Source organism: Perkinsus marinus, assembly GCF_000006405.1.
Source record: "Perkinsus marinus ATCC 50983 genomic scaffold scf_1104296931952, whole genome shotgun sequence".
NCBI classification, from domain to species: domain Eukaryota; phylum Perkinsozoa; order Perkinsida; family Perkinsidae; genus Perkinsus; species Perkinsus marinus.
In genome coordinates, this window is record NW_003215582.1 from 588,490 (window position 1) to 610,924 (window position 22,435).

General features: G+C 49.8%; 7 protein-coding genes across 7 annotated transcripts; 3 read left to right on the forward strand and 4 right to left on the reverse strand.

Moving 5' to 3' along the window:
- Window positions 1-36: 36 nt before the first annotated feature.
- Window positions 37-4,848, forward strand: Pmar_PMAR023707 (conserved hypothetical protein; the record flags this gene model as incomplete). The annotated part of the gene is made up of 17 exons (XM_002785936.1): window positions 37-875; window positions 927-1,066; window positions 1,160-1,302; window positions 1,352-1,459; window positions 1,498-1,650; window positions 1,728-1,904; window positions 1,964-2,065; window positions 2,306-2,462; window positions 2,509-2,609; window positions 2,844-3,088; window positions 3,159-3,260; window positions 3,306-3,393; window positions 3,452-3,577; window positions 3,618-3,773; window positions 3,818-3,983; window positions 4,033-4,355; window positions 4,400-4,848. The coding sequence occupies 17 exons, from the start codon at window positions 37-39 to the stop codon at window positions 4,760-4,762; spliced, it is 3,489 nt and encodes a 1,162-aa protein (XP_002785982.1). The 3' UTR covers window positions 4,763-4,848.
- Window positions 4,849-5,322: 474 nt separating this feature from the next.
- On the forward strand, window positions 5,323-10,028 carry Pmar_PMAR023708 (DEAD box ATP-dependent RNA helicase, putative; the record flags this gene model as incomplete). Its single annotated transcript, XM_002785937.1, has 25 exons — window positions 5,323-5,439; window positions 5,494-5,568; window positions 5,616-5,738; window positions 5,783-5,872; window positions 5,921-6,067; window positions 6,116-6,264; window positions 6,310-6,454; window positions 6,513-6,603; window positions 6,647-6,801; window positions 6,865-6,992; window positions 7,040-7,115; window positions 7,158-7,258; window positions 7,402-7,561; window positions 7,606-7,694; window positions 7,744-7,843; window positions 8,063-8,188; window positions 8,234-8,338; window positions 8,386-8,546; window positions 8,661-8,828; window positions 8,902-9,035; window positions 9,086-9,192; window positions 9,238-9,332; window positions 9,377-9,501; window positions 9,545-9,651; window positions 9,807-10,028. 25 exons carry the CDS (start codon window positions 5,323-5,325, stop codon window positions 10,026-10,028), a joined length of 3,096 nt encoding a protein of 1,031 aa, XP_002785983.1.
- A 729-nt stretch (window positions 10,029-10,757) lies between these two features.
- On the reverse strand, window positions 10,758-12,305 carry Pmar_PMAR023709 (conserved hypothetical protein; the record flags this gene model as incomplete). Its single annotated transcript, XM_002785938.1, has 1 exon — window positions 10,758-12,305. The coding sequence occupies one exon, from the start codon at window positions 12,303-12,305 to the stop codon at window positions 10,758-10,760; it is 1,548 nt and encodes a 515-aa protein (XP_002785984.1).
- A 791-nt stretch (window positions 12,306-13,096) lies between these two features.
- Window positions 13,097-14,234, forward strand: Pmar_PMAR023710 (conserved hypothetical protein). Its single transcript, XM_002785939.1, has 6 exons — window positions 13,097-13,240; window positions 13,287-13,409; window positions 13,458-13,558; window positions 13,619-13,750; window positions 13,792-13,931; window positions 14,043-14,234. Exons 1-6 carry the CDS (start codon window positions 13,129-13,131, stop codon window positions 14,122-14,124), a joined length of 690 nt encoding a protein of 229 aa, XP_002785985.1. The 5' UTR covers window positions 13,097-13,128; the 3' UTR covers window positions 14,125-14,234.
- A 1,339-nt stretch (window positions 14,235-15,573) lies between these two features.
- Window positions 15,574-16,505, reverse strand: Pmar_PMAR023711 (iron-sulfur cluster assembly protein, putative; the record flags this gene model as incomplete). Its single annotated transcript, XM_002785940.1, has 4 exons — window positions 15,574-15,677; window positions 16,004-16,085; window positions 16,132-16,222; window positions 16,390-16,505. 4 exons carry the CDS (start codon window positions 16,503-16,505, stop codon window positions 15,574-15,576), a joined length of 393 nt encoding a protein of 130 aa, XP_002785986.1.
- A 433-nt stretch (window positions 16,506-16,938) lies between these two features.
- Pmar_PMAR023712 (hypothetical protein) lies at window positions 16,939-17,701 on the reverse strand (the record flags this gene model as incomplete). The annotated part of the gene is made up of 2 exons (XM_002785941.1): window positions 16,939-16,959; window positions 17,090-17,701. 2 exons carry the CDS (start codon window positions 17,699-17,701, stop codon window positions 16,939-16,941), a joined length of 633 nt encoding a protein of 210 aa, XP_002785987.1.
- A 2,117-nt stretch (window positions 17,702-19,818) lies between these two features.
- Window positions 19,819-22,400, reverse strand: Pmar_PMAR023713 (autophagy protein, putative; the record flags this gene model as incomplete). Its single annotated transcript, XM_002785942.1, has 11 exons — window positions 19,819-20,302; window positions 20,350-20,614; window positions 20,665-20,789; window positions 20,835-20,972; window positions 21,018-21,114; window positions 21,156-21,303; window positions 21,325-21,400; window positions 21,453-21,667; window positions 21,716-22,033; window positions 22,084-22,200; window positions 22,244-22,400. 10 exons carry the CDS (start codon window positions 22,398-22,400, stop codon window positions 20,455-20,457), a joined length of 1,551 nt encoding a protein of 516 aa, XP_002785988.1. The 3' UTR covers window positions 19,819-20,302; window positions 20,350-20,454.
- Window positions 22,401-22,435: the final 35 nt, after the last annotated feature.

The following is a 22,435-nucleotide window of genomic DNA, read 5'->3' on the forward strand; positions in this document are numbered from 1 at the left end:
AGTTCCTTCCCGTTTTATGCATCTTTGAGTATACTAATGCCTCTTATAGCTCACATACCTCTTTCCAACACCCTTCTGTCGGCAGCACGAGGCTCAGTGGTTATCTTCGCGAGACGAACGCTGTCCATGCGAGCTTACAAGCCGCAAGTGCCTGAGGTTGTCTCAGCAGCATTGGAGGATCTGCTGGACAGCCGCGACCAGTTCGCAGCGATGCTCGAGTTGAAATCTGGCCGGGCTCTTCCGGTGTTGGACGATCCCGGGGAAGTCGACGTTTTGAAGTTAACAGAGTCAATACTGAAAGCTGACGATTTTCTGAGTAAAAATGGTATACTTTTCGAGGACATTTTAGCGGAGCCGAACGACGATGGTCAGTTGCTGGTAGAGGGTCTGCCGCCCATGTCAACTGACGATCCAGATGCAGCGGTTTGGCTGCGAGGTGTCAGAGACCTCCTTTACGGTGAAGGGGCCCAATACTGTGTACGAGTCGAACCGGGCTATGCCGACTCGTATGAGCGTGTGTTGAGAAGACGTCAGGCTGTGATAGAGTATGAGAATACTAGACAGGCCCTGGCTGAATATGAGGAGTATGTCAACCAGCTGAGTAAGCAAGGGAAGGCGACGGATTCCCTGACGGACAAGTCAGTGTGGATGTCGTGGTGTCGACTCTTGGCTAATAGACTGGAGAAATCGAGAGATCTTCATCCATTCTTGTCAACGCTGAGCTCAGAAGAGATTAACCTGATATCGGTCGTCACTGTTCGTAACGTCCTTACTATGCTGTGTACCCCAAATAGTGGTCGTCACCCGTTTGCTGCCCCTCGTGGCTCCGATGGGCTCGTGCAAGACGCGCATGATCGTGCTACAGAGACACTACGGTAGACTTTCTAACTCTGGTGATGTGATCATCATGAGTGTTGTTATAATAGGCACTGGAATGCTCGAGCGGGGAAGGTGGAGGAGTTGCCTGCACGCGTGTACTCCTGTTCGATCACCAACGTCTGCTCCCAGGTCGGCGCACAAGTTAACTTTGAGCTCAATCGTCGGCGATTGGAAAACCTACATGGGAGTAAGAGTGATGTGAAGAAGATTAGTTCGTCTGTTATGTCTATCACCACCATGTTCAGCGAACTGTCGTTCAGCATGTCTAATGCAATTTCAGAACTCCGTATGAAGAGGCTACTAGAGGCGAGTAATGAGGCGGCATTGGCTAGTGGCAAGACCGTCCCTAGTCAAACACGGCAACTGCAGAGGATGATGGAATCCAAGTTGGGAGCCGACCAGGACTGGGATACTATAGAGAAGGTCAATTAGACCGCTTCTAGACAGTAGCTTTGATATTTTTTGTAAGTAGGTTCGGGTAGGAGTGGTATTAGTGCGGTCTCTAATGGCCGAGGCGTTCGTTCATGGTGATTACCATGCATGTAAGATGGAGCTCAGTGAGGAAGCACGCATGGACAAAGTAAGTTCTGTGGTTGACGTCAGTGATTTATCCGGCAGACTGCGGTGAGGCATGGGTCATCCACAGAGGCAGAATCAGCAACAGCAGCGTTTTCGGCGGACCAATCCTTCAACAGTATAACGGTCGTTGAGGATGAGCAAGATGGTCAAGAAGAGGAGGAGGAGGACTATGATGGTTTCTCAGAGTTTATGGTAAGTCGTGTATGGAGTTGAAGAGGATCTCCTATCCACTAGCGCCGCCAAGCTGTATGCATGCATGTCTGCTGTAGGACGTGCCTCTCCAGGCTGAAGAGAGCTCTTCGACTACAATGCCGGTCCTGCCTACGGGGATCACTGACGTGTCGGAGAACCCATCCCGGGCGTTTGGCTTCTTGCCGTGTCCAACGAGGGTGAATCAGCGTTATAGCATCTACAAGAGTAAGCATGCTGGAGGGGACCATAGCAAGGTGAGCGGCCTGGTCATGGTTTGGGGAGGAAAGCGAGTATTGGTGTTGGCCTCTTGAAGGTGCTCATGCGAGCATTCCGGCATCGTCTGGTACGGCGACAGAGCAAGATACAGGGAGAGCTGTGTCTTAGGAAGGTGGCAGCTGATGCGCTATTACGAACGGTAGGGTGCGGCTGACAGGCATGCTCCTGTGGATGACCGAATCACTGAGTCCAGTGTGGGAAAATATGCATATGGTCAACCACATGTGTCGATGACAATATGGAAATTTTGGGAAATTCCTGTTGGCTTCTGTATACTTCTGCCCGAAGTCGAATATACATACATACGAATCAGTGAGGAAACTTCTGATCTCAGCTGAGGGGAGCGAACAAATGTTTCAATACTACCCGATTAAATCAGGGTAATGGATCGTCGAGCTCGTCAAGTCGTCTAGAGGGATCGCCAGCCCACTTACTAGCGACTAAACTACAGCCGTTAGTGTGCAAGCCTAACCCATGGCAGGGGTTCTGGGAGGGAGGATATCTCACACATAGAACACCGTTTATTCGCTTCACAGGTGATGAATTTTCGCATCGCTCCGCTGGATTGTCTCACATTGTCAGGAAGTAGGATAACGTCTCGGGATATAAGGCATGTCGATCTTACCAGAGTCCAACGCATCCTGGACTACCTCGGTTCGACACCTTTTAAGATCAACGAGAAGGTGATGCCAGTATTCTCGATGCGGAATGAGAGCATGAACTTCGAAGGCTTGACCGTCGTGCTTAGGTTGGGAAGATGAGGCCAATGATAGGGATCGATTACTAGCTGACTTATTAGTGTCATTTTTAGTGTAGAAATGCGTGTAACGTGTGCAACTATTGTGGCTTTGGAATGTGATAAGGACTACTTTATTTTAGTAGCTCCTCCAGTACTCTGGTTACAGTGGTTACTGCAGGTCTTGGACGTAGTGGAAGAAGTATGGCGGCAGGATCTCAGGATTGGAGACATACCTCCTAGAGCTGACCTGGACATACCAAACCTGCCAGGGGAGAAGGAGGGCCTGACTGAAAAGGCGATGAAATCGGCCAAGCTAGCTGTCATGAAGGCGTATAAGGATAATGAGAAGCTGGCCTCGGTGCGGCCAACCTTTCTCCTCAAGCTCAAGAGCGCGAGAGCTTTCCGCAACGTGTCTACTGGACTGTAAGTATGGCTCTATAGGAGTCGGGGATAACGTAGTGAGCCACGGAGTATTGACTTGGGCGTGGGTTAGATACTTCCCGCACAACCTGGACTTCCGTGGACGATGCTACCCATTGCCTCCTCATCTACAGCACCAAGGGGATGACCTCTGCCGTGGTCTGCTCATGTTCAAGTGAGGTTCATAAGACAGAGGTTGGTATAGTCCATGTTGTTACAGCGAGAAGAAGCGTCTTGGAGAGCGCGGGTGGTGGTGGCTTAGATTGCATTTGGCTAACCTGTTTGGTCATGATAAACTCAAATTGCAGGTGAGGCCCTAGTAGCAGTAGGTAGGCCGGTGAGCAGCCATCATCATGATGCTGGTAGGATCGCGTGGACTGGACTGATAGGCAGACGGAGAGTATTCTGGTCTCGGCAGCAGACCCATTGGGCAACGCGGAGTTCTGGTTGGAGGCTGATGACCCATGGCAAGCCTTGGCCGTCATATTCGAAGTGAGGCGGAGGGCGGCATCGTCGCGCATGGTCGGTGTAGGTGGCTGAGGCGTTGAGGCACCCTGGAGGCCCTGAGGAGTATTCGACGGGCATCTCGGTGCATCAGGATGGCTCATGTAATGGTCTACAGCATTACGCCGCTCTAGGAAGGGACGAATGGGGAGCTACGGCAGTGAATATTCTACCCAACGCTGAGGTAGCCGAAGTGTGGTACGGTTGTTGTGATGGTAATAGGCTTAGGTTCAAGATGTGTATATGATTGTGTTGGACATCGTGAAGGGCAAGGTGGAGCGGCATGCTGATCAGGGCCATGCTTTGGCACGGCAAGCAATTGAGTTGGGGGTGCTCAAAAGAAAGGTTGTGAAACAGACGGTTATGACGATCTGTTATGGCGTCACCAGCTTGGGTAGTAGCCTGGCGGCTTCTGGTAGGGGTTGCATTGCTACTACCTCCAGGTGCTCGAGACCAGGTGAAAAAGCAATTGGAGGATTTGGTCGGGGACACTCTCGACTCTGAGGAGCTGATGCAAATGGCCAAGTATTTGAGTCAACTGGTCTTGACGTCTATTGATGAGGTCTTCGAACAAGCAATGAAGATCAAGAAGTGGTTCGATGTTGCATCTCGGGTGCTCACAGCCCATGGATTGCCTGTGTGTTGGTCGACCCCAGTGTTGGGAATGCCCTGTCGGCAGCCCTACAGGGCCCAGGCATCGGTGGATGTCTCTTTGCAGACCTCTGCTATGGCAGGGTTGAACGGTGCCATGCAGCGCTATGTGAAGGTAGGAGGGCACTTCGGGGTGTTGAGTAAACCTGTCCGACTTAGGTCAACGTCGAATCGGATGATATGCCGGTGTCGAAGACGAAGCAACGGATGGGTTTCCCTCCTAACTTTATCCATAGTCTTGATGGTACTCATATGCTTCTTACAGCGGAGGAGTCTGCAAAACATGGCTTGGCCTTTGCAGCTGTCCATGACAGCTATTGGACACATGCTTGTGATGTTGATGAGTTGAATACCATAATTAGAGATATGTTCGTCAAGCTGCATAATGAGCCTATATTGGATAACCTGTATCGTGACCTTAGCATCATGCTTGGAGTGAACTCTTTCCTCTTGCCGGAGTTGCCAGGACGAGGAAATCTCCAATTGGATAGGGTCCGAGAGTCTGCCTTCTTTTTCGATTGACGCCGAATACGGTACCCCTCTTCGCCCACAATTCAATCCGTCGTATTATTGCCTTCAACTGTGTTCTCAATGAGTGACATGATGGCTGTTTCTGATGCTGGCATTATCATTGCTGGTAGAATGGTTTCTGATGATCTTTTCATACGTTGTCGTGTCGTAGTCTTCACAATACAGTGTGGGAAAATATGCACATTGTCAACTACATGTGCTGAAGACAATATGACAACTCCGAGGAAATTTTGCAGAATTCTTGTTGGTTTCTGTACACTTCTACCCGGATTCGTGCGTGAAGTTCTATAATTAGTGAGGAACCTCCCGAGCCCAGCTAAAAATGACTATTGCCAATGATCGCTTCAATGGCACCCACTGGCCGGGGCTTGAAGTTTCTCATGCTGAATCTGCAAATGACCAGTACTAGACTTCTAAAGCTGAAGATTTTCGGAGGCGTGATTGATAATACTCGCAATGGAAGGACTTTCTCGCTGAATTTTATTCATTCGTCGGTTTGAAGCGATCGACAATGGCCACACTGTTAGTTTGGGTCGTTGGTGTCCACGAGCATGCTAGCCCCGACCAAGAAGCAGAGAGTCACTGGTCCTAGCCCGGCAGCTAACAAGAGGAGAGTCGTTGGAGAGATATTGAGGAAGGATGTTGGCGAGGCTGAGGTCAGCACTGAGGTAGTGAGGTCATGGCCGTCACTGCTGTCAGCACTCGAGATGGGATTATGGCAGGTATGCGAGCTGGAAGTGGTCGACGTGATGCGTTTCTACTTCGACGATGCTGAGGAAGGCATCCCTCCTGCCTACGTGAACCTCAACTTGAGTGTCTATATGGGAAAGGCTTCTTCTCTCAGGCGCATCAATCATTCGATGAGACGGAGTCGTTCGTATGGTTGAAGACCCTCACTCCTTTCGTTATCCGTATTGACGTCGACACTCGCGATGTCAGCGTCGGGATAAGATTCGAACATCCTAAGGTCGGCGGCTTCTCATTAGTCAGAGTAACAGGAGGCTCAATTAGTTGCCAAACGATAAGCTCATGAAGGCTGCCTACAAGCGTCATTGTGATACTATCCTTGCACGCATGCACACGGCGCGCTTCTCTCCTTTGGTAAGAGTCCCAGCCTGATGATCGACAGTGCGGAGACTCCTGTATCAGTCACTGAAGCCTTTCTACGGTGGGTGTGAGGCCTTCCAACTGGGCATCAATGGCAGAGATAGTGGCTTGCTGAAGAAGCTCAAGGACAGCTCCTTGTGTTCAGCAATGCTCGACCCTGCCATACCATCATTCCTCGAACTCATAACCGTAGCAGGGACTGCTCACCTTGTTATTAGTACGTCATTACTACTGTAGTTACCGGACTCTCTATATGGTTTCTGGCGACGAGTAGAATGGCTCATGCTCTGGTTCATTGACGCCAGCGGTACTGTCGACTTGCCTCCCTGCACAGAAGCTGGTGGAGGCCAGGAGCAACAGCAATCGGGATGCATTATCGGCGGCAGGTCGGTCTCAAGATAGTATCGTGAGAATTCTTATCTATGCCTCAGATGGACGTTGTATCTCCTGCGCGATGTTACAACGCAACAAATGAAGAGCTGTGCTTCTGTCTACAGCTTCCCTTCCCTTGTTGGGGACGGTAAGAGGCGTATAAGGGTAGCCCAGTTCCTCACTATACCGAGTCAACAGAAAAAGGTGAGAACAGTCGTGGTGGTGGTGGATCGATCTTGCGACGATGGCGAATCGTCCGTAGGGATATGGAGGTATGCTCTACCATCACATAGCCGCAGCAGCTATTTCGGCCAATGATATAGATGAGATCACATTTGAGGATCCCAGCCCGGGTGAGTATTGCTGCTGTCCGGATCCGTATGGTTCTCTATGTAGGCATGCAAAGCCTCAGGGAGGTAGTCACTCTAGCATTGTGCTTCAAGGTCTTCCCCGACCCTCTACCTGAGGACCAACGTCGGGACCCTACAGTCATTGCAGCGGCCCTCAAGATCCCCGTCAGCTTCGCTAGGCGAATAGCTGAGCTCGAATGGGTGGGGAATATGTCAAATTAGTCTTGGAGTTGGCAGCAGCAGCAGCAGCAGCAGTCCTTTCAGTTCGCTTCCAATCACTACCCGCCGGCGTGCTCGCCCAGCATTGATCATCTGTCCAGGAAGGAATCAAAGGCTCTCGCTGCCGAACGATTGGCATACAAGCAAAGGCAGAGGAAATACTGTACACCCGAGTGAGTCGATCCCCCTGTGATGTGAATACAAGTTCCTTGGGTGGCAGCGATCCTGACTTCCCAGAGGACTTCATAGAGCTCGAAACGAGCCAGCAGAAGGCAGTAGTGAAGGGCCTCCTCCAGGTAGTGGATGGTAGCGTTGCGTTATCTATACTATGTACTTAGGCTCGATGGGTCAACTACATCAGTAACATGGTGCATTCGGTAGCCGAGGCTAGACGACTGTGGAAGCTCTCATCGAGCACGGGGGCGACGGTGTCGTCGTCGTAGCTAGTGGTTTGGAATACAATGAATATCTTCGTAAAGTTTTTTGCATTGCTCAGTTCATGCGAGTTGAGTTTACCCATCGAGTGAGGCTTTCTCGTCAGCAGTTGTCATTCCCTTGTGCGATGCAGTGTCGCCTTGCCAGCTGCACAAGGCTTGTTGTACGAACGCCCACTGCACGTTATGCATGTCGATGGCTGCATACCGAGGCAGCTGTAATGAAAGACAGGACCACGACAACGTTGGCACCGACGAGGTTCACAGACCTTAATTTGACGAGCAATACCGCTAGGGGTATTGCAGAGGTAGGGTTCGGGCTTGCCATAGGATAGCATGGGTCGTCGTATAGGTGATGAAACTAGACACTCTCACAGCAACTCAGAGACGGTCATTGCCGAAGCTTATGATGGATGACTGCGACGTGCTCATAAAGGCAAGGTGAACAAAGAGTTTCAATACTGCCCGGATGCTGATTGCAATGCTACAGGACTGGTACAGGGAAGACCTTGACCTTCCTCCTGCCCATCGTAGAGGCAATAGTGAACACACCTAACTGGAAGTCACATGGAGGGGTCTCGGCCTTGATAGTAGGAGGGAGAGGAACGCTCCGCCCGGTCATTGTGTAGTCTGGGAGGTGTAGTCAGTGCTGGAATATATGACCGCTTTCCTCAATTGAGCTCCAGAGTTTCCTCGATGATTATAGGAGTTTACATGCAAATTTGGGAAGAAATGGACAGAAAACATGGAGAGAATTTGGAAAAATTACCTCAGTAGACAATGTGCATATCTCCCTACACTGGTGTCAGTTGTGCCCAACACGAGAGTTAGGGCTGCAGACATGTACAGAGTTGGATCGGCTATTGGTTCATCACGATAGGGAGTTGTCGGCAGTAGCACTGGTTGGGGGAGTACCGAGACGGCACGACCTTGAGGTTGGTCACACACTCTGCATGCCCTTGAACTGGATGGACTATTAGACGCTTCGAAAGCGACGACCTAAGATAATCGTCGGTACGCCGGGTAGGATAGGGGACCATATAGAAGGTACTTTCATGTTCCATACACTTTTCGAGAAGCTTGAGGTGAGTACTGCTGACCGTGGTCGTGTGGCAACTCATCCCTGTGGCAGTGGCTGGTCCTGGACGAAGCGGATCGTCTCCTCGAGCTCAGTTTCGCCGACACATTGGACATTGTGGATGGGGTGATGCCTCGGAGCCGTCGGACAATCCTATGCTCGGCTACCATACCGGAAGTCCTTCTTGGGAAGGCTCAGAGTTGGTGCCATCGAGGGTAGGCCACCGCCAGTGCTGCTGTTTAGCAATGATGGCTACTCGACTCGCCTTTGACTGTGACTGACAAGCGCCTGTTTCTCTGTCATCGTCCCGGCCAGCTTTTGTATTGTAGGTACGCCTTTGTGGACTGTATAGGTGACGCCTCCTCTTCACACGGCCAGGCAGACACCATGGAAGTGGTGGCCACTCCCGAGTCGATGAACGATAAACAGTTCTACGTTACCTGCCCGGCTCACAGGATCGTCACAGCTCTCCATAACATTCTTCAGGATGAGATCACGTACGTGCGGGGGGAATGTCGCTAAGATAGGTCACGGCCGCTCACAGTCGGAAGTACTATGTTTTTTTTTCAGGAAGGCTCCCTATGACCATAAGATAATGGTCTTCTTCCCTACTGCACGCATGACCGCATTCTTCTCGACCCTATTCAACCGTCAATTCCGCATGCCGGTCATTGAGATGCACAAGAAAAGGAATCAAAACGAGCGTATGTGATAGCAGCCTCGGTGGGAGCATTGACTGATGTTGCCACAATAGGGACCCTGGCATCGGCCCAGTTCCAGACCTCTGAGTCGGCCATTATGTTCACTAGTGATGTTTCTAGTCGGGGCATGGACTACTCGGACGTCTCTTCTGTTATACAGGTCCTTACCGTTACGCCAGCAGCACTGTTGTAGCGTTGCTTACAGGTCATGGCTCCAAGTCATGTAGACTCCTATGTGCACCGAGTCGGCCGTACTGCTCGGGCTGGGAAGGAGGGCATGGCAGTCCTCCTATTACCAGAGTAGGGCTTTCCTTTCCGACCAGTGATGGAGTTCCCTCTGTTAGAGAAGAGAGCAGTTTTGTATCCGACCTCACTCGCCACTCCATCCCGCTCAAGCCCCTACCTCGAGCCCTACAGGATCCCCAATGGCTCCTCAACACCAACGATCTAACTGCAACCGCATTGTCTGGTACCGATTGGTGACCATCTAATATAGTGAACTCCCACCTCAGGCGGATGGGCATCGAGTAACGCGTCGATGCTGCATCAGGCGGAGACTATGTTCAGCTCGCTCTTGGCCCATCTCAAGTCCAGCAGGGCGAAGTTGCGCAATAGCCAGGTGATGCGACACTTCAACCTTGCTGGGCTAGTAATCTTCTCCTGGCTCGTGGTTTCCTGATATCTTCAAGTTGGTTTCAATAAAACATCATATGTGGAATTAGAAATGCACGATGGATGTTTTATAATGGTGAACCCTTCCCGCTGATCCTACAGATAATTGCTATCGCCAGCGGCGTACTTCGTTCTACTGGTATGAGCGCGGTGCCTGGCGTTCCTGAAGATCTGGCGCAGAAGTTGGGCATGCTCGACGAACCAGATCTGCGCATCCTCAAAGGTTTCGACAGCTTTGGAGAGTCTGAGGCGGTCCATCAGTCGCTCAAGTCTAGCAAGTCAGGAGGAAATGGTAGCAAATTCACACGTGTCCGAAAGAAATGAGAAATGATGTTTCCGGGATGTTTCTTAGTAGTCGGTTATTGCGTTGGGATAAGCTAATACGACCCGTCCAATACTATTCGTATCCCGCGCGAAGAACATTCGACTGCGGCCCGCCGCCACCCAAGACCTTAGTGATATCGAACGAGTCCAGTTAGTCACAGCCACTCGTCAAGACAGCGCATTAATGAATTGCCCGCTCAACCCGATCTAGGTTACCCAAATAGCCGAATCTTCGGTCGTAACCGCAAAACCCCATACTGCCTATTATTGATGCCGAGTACAATATGCACGAGTTGAACACCTAGTCCTCGAGAGTATTCCCTCCAACCCAAGTTTGGAGAGCGTTTTGCGATCCAGGCCGCCGAAGTCACTCGAGCATCGATGTTGTTCTTACAACTAGACACAGAGCTTGGTGATGATGGAAGGAAGACTGCTCCGCACTGGGATCAGCATTGGAATAAGACGTGGGAAAAGAGTATTCACAAGACATGGTAACGCTGCTCGGCACTCAAAGAGCAACAAGACAGCAGAGACGAGCAGATTCTTAAGAATGAAGACAATTGTCAAATATTTCTGTTCACATTGCGGTGAACCTGCACGTAAATGGTAGGGAAGGAATATTGAAGTGCCCACAGGACACCTCGTCATTCTATAAACCAAAGGGAGGGGCGACCGACCCCGCATAGCAGTAGTAACAGTGGTAGCAACTATAGCGGAATGTAGTCAAAATTACTGGTCACAGCCGAAACTATGACATGTACGCATGTTCACAGGCATCATCTGATAAGGAAGATAGTCAATTTGGTAAACCCCTTGCTGCTGTCCTGTACCCAAAGCGGGCAAGATTAGCTGCAAGAACTGATTGAAAGCTTGGGATGACCACTCACCAAACTCGTGGTTATCTCCGCAGTTACCGTTATTCAGAGGGTACTGACAAGGAAGACCCATAGACTGTATAGACCACATAAGATGGGCTCGCTCGCTGTATTCCGAAAAGGCCGCTTTGGTGTTAGCGTCCAACACTTCGTTAACGATGTAATTCACCATAGCCTCCGGATCATCCTTGTAGAGCAAGAACCGGGACTGATCAGTATTATCGACTCCTCCAAATGGAGTGACGATGTCGTAAACTTCCATATAGAAATGTTGCGTCCATGTGTAAAGGGGGAACCTAGACCATTGGTAGTAGCCAAGACCAATGCCGAAGTCGAGCTCGAGATGACCACCCTTGAAAGCAGATTCGCCTTGAGGATCGGTGAGAAGCGCATAATCACTTGTGGATTGTTCGAGCTCCTCGTAATCTGTCGTTAAGCCGGTGAATTTGACGCTGGTAAGATGTTCGTTGTACTCGGCGGCGAACGCGTAGGCGCCAGACATCGGACCACCGTTTTCAGGAGCCCATTTCAACCAAGACTGTCGGGAAGGCTCATCGAACACATAGGGCATCATCTCCAGCTCACGCACAGACGTTTGATCGAGCTTAGAAAGCAACTCTGTGTACATGACACTTTGAGTAACATCGCCGTTGGGATACCACACGCGATGAGAAGCATCGGAACCCGAGGGGAATTCAGGATCCAACACGCGGAGCATAAGCTTAGTCACTCTCATGTAAGCACAGTTATTGGTAAGAAGGTCGAATATGCGGCGGTAGTACGTAGTCCAGTCATCAATTGTGGAATCCATAGAGGGCCACTCGATCCACCAGAATACGTCAGATTCGGGCAGTACGTCAGGACAACCCGACTGTGGACTGCTACCAGGGTTAGATGCGATAGACGCTGTAGGTTGTTGTGTGGTGCTGGTCCCAGTAGTAACAGTAGTTGGAAGGGACGTAGTAGGGACGACTCGAGTAGTTGTAGTCATCACATCAGTGGGTACGGAAGCTCGAGTAGAAGTGTCAGAACCACCACAAAACAAAGGTGTCTCTGTACAGGAAGGGTCACCCAACACACAAGGCGATCCTCCAGCAGTAGTACCGAGACCGTGACAAACAGCAGGGTACGCCCAGTCAGCACAGTAGGAGGTGGAGCAACCCGTCAAGGATTCACAAACAGCAGTGCAGTCCACACTAGACGAGGGTTTGTTAGTTACAGTAGGCTTGGTCGTGAAGGGACTGCCAGTAGTGCTACCACGAAGAGAAGCAGTTGGAGAAGGAACTTCTGTGGTCGCAAGAGTCTCACGAGTTGTGGTAGAGGGAATCGAAGACTCGGAACAAAGGAGAGGAACACCAGTGCAAGAAGGAGCGTCAGTGGAACAAATAGAGCCGTCAGCCATCTTGACTAGACTGTGACAAACAGGCGGACTGCTCCAAGTCGTACAATAGGAGGAGGAACATCCTGAAGTGGAGGAACATGCCGCCGAACAAGAATCGGCAGCTGCGGATGCTCCTAAGACAAGGAGACTCGCGATTCGTTGAATGGTCCGCATGTAAAGAAGAGTAACGTGAGTAACTCGAGGAGAGAAAACAATAGAACGAGTGCTCGTCAGAAAAGTCACCCAATCAGCATCAACTCGTATGCTACCTAAACAGGGCCGAGCCAAGACGGGATCGCAATGGCTCAAAACATGTCGAAATTTCTTCCTCATCGCACATCAATTGATAAGGTGAGAACAATCAGCACCAAAAGCTCTACAGGGACGCCCAACGGATGATAACCAAACGCTGCGGCTTCTGTCGGTACGTGAAATTCTCGGTGACGAACCGATCAGAGAAAACTAACACGCTCAGCTCATGGGTTTCGACCTCAAAATCCAAAGGAGTGATAATGTACAAAGTGCAATCAAGTTAGCGAGATAGTATTGGGAGCGAGCGTCTCTAAGGTGGAAAAGATTGACTAAAACGCTTAGTAATTTACAAGAGGCTTATATCGTGACCATCCATTTGACGTGATCGACCATTAGTATTACTCACCGTATTTAGAATCCCATGGCCAAGCCTAATACTCCAGCAAGAACATGCTACGGTCCTAGCTCAAAATCTAACAATGTTAGCGAAAATAATCGATCATAATGGCGAGCGCTACAGCATCGTCAACGCGTTACACGTCGGTTTTTAGAAGTTGCGTTGCAGATCGTGGATCCATCTAAATACCTCTCTATGGCCACTCGTGTGCTCAGCCATGTGCAACGTGGGCTGATCCGTCATCAGTGGACGAACTCCGCTATTGGTCTCGGCTCGGTTTTACAGAGGCGCACCATGTATAATGGAGGTAGTCACCTTCCTCGCTTATCCCTAATTGACCCGAATCGACATAGGTTATCCTTACCATTACGTTACGTACTTCGATGATCCTAACTATGATTGCGAGGCTGATTTCGAGTTTGAAGAGATCCCTCGAGACGAGTTCGGTGTTCCAGCTCACATCCCACCTGAAGTCTGTGAGTCTCCTCGACTGACTACTGCCCTTTTTGTATCGCCGTTTTCAGCGACTCAAATCCGTCACACTTACTACGTGCCGCCTCAATACTTCCCCTTTTTGAAAAAGTTGGGTGACGACACTCCTGAGTTGAAGCCCTACACCGACAAGGTGATCCCTCTAGTACTTCTACCGATCTGCACTCTATACGATGTTGCCGTGTTGTATCAGTTGATCATGGGCGATATGACGTATGACGACTACGAGGAAATGTTCTACAAATTTGCCAAACCACTCAAGATCTACCGCCATCGTATCCCACTGCCCTATCGTACAGTCGATGAGATCAAACAGGAAGACTACGTACGCCCAATTTTTGACTTATCCTTATTCGGAGTGGTCAGGTTACATGGTGTGGCAAGTGGTATTCATTCCGACAGAGAGTGCAGGGCGACTATTATTCTCGTCATTACTTCCGCGATTGGCTCATCGGAATCATCCTCGGCTGCTATTTCGGCCACCTGGCTGTTGTCCAACACAGACAGTGAGACTCCAGGGTATTTGGTTTTGAACATAGAAATACTTTACATATGTCAATCTACCAGCAGAGTGTTTGAGAAAATATCATATCATTCATTTTTTCGATTCTATACAGGTACCGTATTGATATGAAACTCTTCTACCTGGAGGCTCCGGAGCACAAGATCAACTGGGTGAAGCCCCGTGGTGACCTCTAGTCGACGATGACAGTACTACCTTCTTTCGCACAGCGGCTTGGAGACGAGTCGCACCACAGCAAGAGGCCTGGTGATATTTTTCATGTAGTGCAATATTAGAATGGTTTTGAGATCTCCATCATGTAGTTGCGTTCTCATAGTTGGCGGTTACGTGGAGTTGGGTTATATCAATGGGCTTCAATTTGAATGGATTACAGTATATCCCGTCCTCCCACTAGAACTAAAGGAGATCACTCGATTGGGTGTATAGGTCTTTTTGGTGAACCCTAGCTCAGCATGACATGCTGAACATGTCCTCTGAGCTACTCTGAGCTGGTCAAAGTCTCCCTTCAGGGAGGCAGGGGAATGAAAAACGGCTTACGGTCGACTGTCATTTATTGGGAAGCCTGGTCAACCGAGAGGACCTGCATTTAAATTCCCTCTACATCTTGTTGGGTTCCTCTAGGGCTCTTCGGTGGGCTGTATGGCAGTAAATGGTCGTGGAGAGTGTTGGACGATGAGATTAGACGGAGGTTTGGGGTTGACGGCGGGGATACTAAGAAGCATGACGATAGTGAAATCTCGTGGAAACAGTAGCGTTTGGGAGGCCCTTTCGGCAACTTTCGTTTTCGCCCCTGGAGACCGCCAGTATGCGAGTAAGTGTGCTGGTGATGCTGATATTTTTGATATCGTGCCGACCAAGAAGCGGTACTGTGGTCGTCATCAGCGTTGTAGAGGATGTTTATACGTCTCGCTAGATACAACTGGATACAGCTCTTTTCGGACGGGTACTGAGTGTTAGACGATGACAGTGATGTCGTCTTTGTATGACTAATTCCTTGTTGTGCGATAGTATTCTTGCAGGGAGAACTCCAGTGGAAGGCAGGATCGGATGGAGAACTGTTCATGACATCAACTTCGAAGAAGCGTTCTTAATGGATCCTGATTCAACGCGTAACCGTGTAGACATTGCGGCACGAAGGAGAACCTTCTAGTTTGTAGAGCACTATGGCGGGCCCTTTCCCAGGACGGCGAAAGAAACGCAAGCCCTTCGTGGGGTAGCATCACCCTGGGCCCTCTGAAGGGTACCATGTTCCCGACTTATAAGGCCATTGTGACCAGACCATGCTTGCCAGAGCATATTAAAAGAACAGAGTGAGTCTGCGATCCACCATATCTAGTGAGAGCTACTACGGCTTGCTATTCATTGAATTCCATAGATGCCCGGGACGGTGGGCTTGGGAGCAGGTTCCTCTGAATCGGTCCGACCCTTCGCCGTAAAGGGCAGGATACTCCACCCTGTTCAGTGAACGAAGACGTAGATCCCCCCTTCACTAAAACACAGCACTGCGCCCAATCAATAGTAACAGTGACATTGTAAAATGTGGTATGTTGGTTTTATCACTACAGAGCTTTCAAGTATGAACAAAGCAATGTGACATTGCCAATGTATGATATAATGCGTCGATATTATACACTGAAACTCTTGCCGCAGCCGCAGGAGGACTTCTGGTTGGGATTATTGAACACAAATTCTGAAGCTAGGTCGTTGTCAACATAATCCATCTCCGTACCTACAGGGGGAGTTCACAGCGATCTCGAACTCTCGATCACTAATCTTGCGAACAACAAATGAGCGAAGCACATGGACACAAGGGAGGTATGCTCTCATGCCTCACATGAAATAACAATCTTTAGAAAAAATTTTAACCACTTTTCGACTTCTCCCCAACCACGAAGAGCTAGACCCTAAAGCTTCGAGGTTATATCATGTGGAGCACAAGAGCATACTTCCCTGAACTGCGACATGGTACTCGTTGAGGTGACGGCGCACGAGTCGAAAAACCGGATATGCTAAGAACTTGCGGAGAGGTGCATGAGTGATGGCTGACCCTACTACCTATGAGGTACATCAAAGCATTGGAATCCACAACAACCTTTACTCCTTCACTCTCCACAACCTCATCTAATTTTCCGATCTCCTGAAGAAGCAATGACAAAAGAGGCCAAGAAAGGAGGCGGCTTTACTTTTGCATAGTTCATGGTGTAGCTCATGTTTTCGCATCCCTTCTTCGCTAGACCTACTCTGAGCCCTATGATCGACTCGTCGTGCTTCTTACTGAATGAGAACGGGCGATATCAACAGATTTAGTCGATCACTGATAGGTGTGATCACTGATCAGATAGAAGCACTGAGTTGCTCAGTGTTTCAACTGTGTGCCTACTGTAGGCGAAATAAACCGAACGAATAGCTAGTTCTAAACGATAACGATGTACATTCACTACTTCATAAGATCTTTAATTCTTGATGCGGCAGCTGGCGTCACCGTCATTACGGCTTGAGCGGACGCCGCTGTGGAAGCAGCAGCAGCAGCAAGATGCCGAGACAGGGTAGAAAGCATTGGTGTTAATGTAAAATGATGCTAAAAGCATCGATTTTGGGCAGATGTGAACGACCTTCGCAAAGTGCTTCCTCACCCCTGGACATTGCTCCTATTCCCGAGAACATTACATTGTATAAAGGGTCCCATTACCAACTCGACAAATGATGGTATTGACTTGACATTAGAAAATCTGGAAAATAGGCGAACGAGCAAGTTGCTACGATCGCTAGGGCCAACCCTAATCCGCGGCCACTTTAGTGGAGGAATTCACTGTTATATCTTCTCACGACGAGCGGACAAGACCCGGACGAGCCGTTCGAAAAGAACCAAGACTATTCCTTCTGATATCATCATTGACACGCGTCACTATAACATCCCTTGAGTTCAGACGGAGCCCAGTCAAGTGGATAGAAATCCATTTGATAAACGCCTTGACGGACATTCATCGTTCCTAGAATTGGCAATACTGTTCCTAGAAACGTATTGAAAGCGGAGGTGTTCCAATGACCAAAATCCGTATTGATTCCACATCTCAGGTTCGGTCCCGGTAGTGGATACATACACGGTATGCCCTTAGATTGAATTGACCACATAAGATTGACCTTGTCATGATGCTTGTTGTAGGCCTCAATGAGATTAGGTCCTAGCACATCTTCGGCTAAGAAATGTATCAACTGCACTGGTTGATTTTTATATCGGAGGAAGGGGGAGAAGTTGTATCCCAAGTCGTACATCTCCAAGTAAAAGTTATCGGTCCATGAGAAGGACACAATCTCCTCGGTTTTCCCTCGAGTTAAAGCGATTCCAAATTTAAGATCAGTGTGACCACCTTTAAATAAGCGCTCACCTGTGGGATCGCTGAGCATAGCATACTCAGTAGGATCCCTATTGAGTTCCTCGTAGTCTACTGTAACTCCAGTGATCTTAACCCCAGTAGGAAGATGCTTGTTGTACTCTGCGGCAAAAGCATAGACACCAGCCATAACTTGTCGTCCATTGGCGGACCATTTCCTCCATGAAGATCGTGAATGCTCATCGAAAACGTAAGGTAAAAACTCCACTTCTTCAACCGACGTGTCTTTCAATTTAATCAAGAGCTCAGTAAACATAGCACTCTGAGTCACATCATTGTTGGGATACCACACTTTGTCAACCCCTTCAGCTGGAGGGTACTGTGGATCCAACACGCGGAGGATGAGCTTCTTAACCCGCATGTAAACGCAGTTGGTCGATAATAGACGAAACATACGTTGATAATAACCAGCATATACATCATAGCTATTGCTAGGAAGAGTGGGCCATTCACTCCACCAGAACACGTCCACGTCTACGAGTTTATCAGGGCACCCTGGATGGGGCTCATCTGCGATGCCTGGAGGAGTGTGGGAAAGAAGAGTTTGAGCAAAAGGGCAGAGTAGATGCTGAGAGTAGAACTCGGGTTCTTGATCCGAGTAAGCGACCGTACCATTACTACCAACGTAGATACCAGTACAGTAGTAAGGGACAGCAGTTGTGTTACAAGTGGAATACGAGCAGTCAGCGAGGGTGTCGCAAATAGTCTGGCAGGTGATATTCTCCGGACTTGATGATGCAACGGTACTAATCATCAGGGCGACGACGCAATAGCCGATGCTGAATAGCATGCTGTATTCCATAGAAAGCGAAGACCCTGTAGAGAGGTGTACTACTTTGGAGATGGTTACATACAGGTAGCAACTAAGCTACCCCCTCTCGGGAGTTTGACGATACCATGTCGTTCGCAAGTGAGCGAGATTGTAGCAGAGCATGTATATGTCGCTCGCCATGTTGATCGATTACAAACCCTTGGTTGGTGCTGGGTTACAATGGTATGGTTAACTACTTTGCAGTAGCGAACTTGGCCCAAACCTCAAGGTAGAATACAAAGTGACACTAGTTACACTACCAACGACTGAGGTTTTCCTCCCAAACAGCTCCACATAACCGACTATTTAGCCATTTCACATCTCGAACCGACTCACACTCAAAATCACACAGATTCCTGCAACCTCTACAGGCCGAATCTGAAACACTTAATCTCTCGGACAAGAGTCTTGTCACAAGACTGACCATTACGTCTCCAATCGTTGGAGACGTAATGGTCAGTCTCACGCACTCTATGCGTGAATCGCACGGGGGCACATAACAGCCCGACTCACCTTCACGCATAGGGTTTGTGCATAGGATGCGTGCATCTAGACGAGGATAACGCCGGTCGTGATTGACAAATTTTTTACAATCACACGATTTCTCAAGTTGAGAAACTCAACTGACTTGATTTCCCATACGTCTTTCCGGTATTTTCAGCAGCGAGTGCCCACTCTGCTAGCTATTCGCCGTCGTTGCTAAGCTGTGGCGACGTAGATTTGTGGTACGATCAGGGTAGTGGTTCCTTTTCGCTGATTTCACGGGAGGCTCAGCGTCGCAGACTGATCCTTTCGGCTGGACACGCATCCCGAAGGGTTTGTTGTAATTCATGCCACGCGGCAGGAGACACGCTCGCTGGAGGAAGTATGTTAATCTTCTTCATCAGGATGTAGTATGTAACCGTTGCAGGAAGGTGATCGATGTGGTAGAGCAGCATCGTTCACGTGAACTTTTAGCGCATCGATCCCGTAAGAGTTAGGATACGTTTACCCAGTGTGAGCAAATCATGAACACCGCAAATCAGAAGAGCCCCTTAGAAGTATCAGAAGCGTCAGTCAGGATAGATGGGGAGCCCGGAATAGACGACGTACGACTAGGATGGAAGTAGCCGAAAGAAGCAAGCGAATCATCGAAAACAAGCCGTGAATAACACTGAGTCACGCAAGTGCACTGCCCGCGACACCATTGACAGGAAAAGCGAAGAATGTAACGAAGAATTGCCTACCAGAAAATGCTCTGGAAGACATTGATCGACTTGCAGCCACGACTGACATTGATTATTATATCACTCGGTTACATCAAGGCGGTTACTGCTCGCAGTCTAGTTGTGAAAACTATCATGACTGAAAAGTTTGTGGAGAAGGACAGTGCGTTCGCCATTGTCAGCACCCCAGCTCAGCTGGGCCAGCTGTCTGGTAGCTTTATTTTCCTAGCTTTCAATCCAGTTTGACCATGTATACGTGCGATAGTAGCTCTTTACTGACTCGCCGAACTCGGGCGGCCTAAGATATGCGGACGAACTTTACGCATTTTTGACGAATGATTCTTCAACAGTTGAAGAGACATCGTAGTTGAAGTTCAACTACGATGTTTCTTTAGCCCTCGGGGCGATTCCATATCTGACTATGATACGCTCCAATTGAGTAACTCAATAGCTGTAGCAAGGATGGGTCATGTGAAAGCAACATTCAAAAGTCTTCGTCGTCGATGCCGAACGCAAGGAGGTCGTCCTCAGCCCGTTCTGCCGCTGCGAGCATCTCCGTCAGGCCGGACTTCTCGCCAAGGATCTGTACACTCGTAATCACCACGCAGCATTGAGTCAAGGTGGAGCTTAGCCCACCGAAGCATCCACAGTAGCATCCAAAACGAAGGACGCTCCCTTGGTAGAGTACTCGGCAATAATGGCATTCGAACAGGCCACGCATCGATCGAAAGCTTGGGTGACCGCAGGAACCTGCTGCCAGTTGGCGAGGAATCCCCTGAGACGAGATGCATCCGACAGCCCTATGTTGCTCATCCCCACCGTATCTGATCGGGAGTAGCCCCAAGCGCATTGCCCCCATCGTCATTGACCGTTCGGATCTGGTCGAAGCCGCCATGTTGAGTTAGAGTAGCAACAAGTTCCACCGCCGTTGCAGAGGCTATAGGAGCTGAGGAGGGCTCAGGTGCATAGAATAGCGGCTATTACAACTACTACCAAGACCAGGCCGTGTGACAGTACACATCTGGTCCAGGGTCCTGAAGGACGTAGAGTCGCTCGGGGCCGAGACGTCGTTGCAGAAGTAGCAGGCAGAGCTACGATCTACCAAAAAGACATTATCATGTTCTCCAGAGAGACGTACCCACCTCCATAAGACTGTACCTTCACCAAGTAGGAGTCAAAGCCCAGCGCGACCGATACTCCCATCGGGCCTCCCTTTGTCTTGGCTCCAGCGGAGGCAACCATCACAGTAGGCAACCAGCTGAAGATGATTGTATCCACAAGTCCCACCAGCAGCAGCCGTCATGTTACCGACTCTCTCTGCTGTCCGTGAGCAGGAACACAACATCATGGCCAGCTATGAGGGAGTCCAGCTTCTCAACCGCCCTCGATATGTCATCAATCCCTCCAGTAGTGCTTTTGCCAGGCATCGGAACCTCACATGGTTGTGTGTCCATACGAACACTCAGCATGGTAGATACCTCCAGCTGAACTCCACTAACGTTGAGACCGGGAACGATCTCGCCGAGTCTGGCTGCTGCTGCCTCTGCTTTAGGACGCTTCCCTACAGCATCCTCGTATGTAAAGAGATTCTGCCGAGCTGGGTTACTGAAGGACACCTAAACCCGAGCGAATGACAGTCTGATAGGAGCACTATCACCCACATGGCCACTGTCCACGAAGGTTATGTTCTTCACACCCCACGCTAGAAGGGTCCGGCTCACAGCACAACCTAGAGTTCCAGCTCCTATAAGGAGGCATCTAAGAAGAACACAGTATAGGAGATCAAGGAGGATGCTAACCTCAGGTTCATGATCCGGTCTGGGTCTAGGGTAGGCAACACCCTCCACTGCATGAGTCTGACGTTGAGGTCAGTAGCAGAGACCGCCAATGCTGCTGGGTCCATCACTCTCCTCAGATCAAGAGCTGATGGCAGGGGATGAGCCCAAGCTAAGGACGATGAGGACTCACTGGTGGTCACAGTAGGCTTGCCTTGAGGCCCAGGAAATGCTATCCATCCTGGTACGCGCTCCACACAGGCATTGAGCTGAAACAATAGGAGCATAGCCGCAGCTACTACAGTGGTAGTTGTATCTTACATCACCAGGAACTACCACTGTTATCCTTACGGACGATCCACGCTGATGGACTAGCCTCAAAGTGATGGAGTCATCAACAGTGCTTTTGAAGCGGGTCATGATAGCGACTAGAAGGGTGGACATATACCACGGGAGCACCACAGTGGCAGCGTTAGGTTCTGGCAGATTGGCCACTAGGACGAGGACCTCCAACAGGCGGCCTGCTGGCATATCCCCTGACGACCACAATGAGGCGTCTTATACGATGCTATGATAGGCTCTACTGAGATTGGACAGAGTGTTGTCCTCATAGCGGAGCAGGACCATCTCGGCAGTGAGTCGGGCGAGCAGGGCATCATCGTCGATAGCTTCTGCTATCATTGGTGCTGCTGAGGTGACAATGAGGGGAGTCTTGAAGGCGAGGCGAGGGACAGCACAGTTGTAGGTGAATTTGAAGTTCTTGAGATCAGCATAACAAATGACGATGAAATAGAGTAACTGAGGCGTGATCAACAAACGGGCTGGACTACCCTGTGGTCCTACGGGGCCTGGGCTGGATGATGGGGAGAGAGCTGTTGAAAGGATCTGGTCCAGGGAAGAGCCTGTTCTTAGAAATGGACGGGGACGGTACAATTAGGCGACGACCACTCACCAACGATGGCCTGACGATCAGCCTTAGCGAAGTCCTGTATGGTATTGTGGTTGTATACTCGTCCCAAGCAACAGCCGCGGCTAGGGAGGGGCTCACTGACCTCCTTCACAGTAGAACCTGGTGGGTTCGATCAACTAAACAACCCCTGCATTCGACATACACAAGATCCTAGACGGATCATGCGGGGGCATCTCCCCGACCGTCTCGATCGCTGAGGTCCCGAGCCGTTGGACGTTGAGCTTGTAATCAGCGAGGGTCTGCCAGAACTCCGTATCGAGTTGAAGTACTGGTAGAGTGAACTCCACTATGATAGACATTATAAAGACACTGGCCCGATGGCAGGATTGGAGAC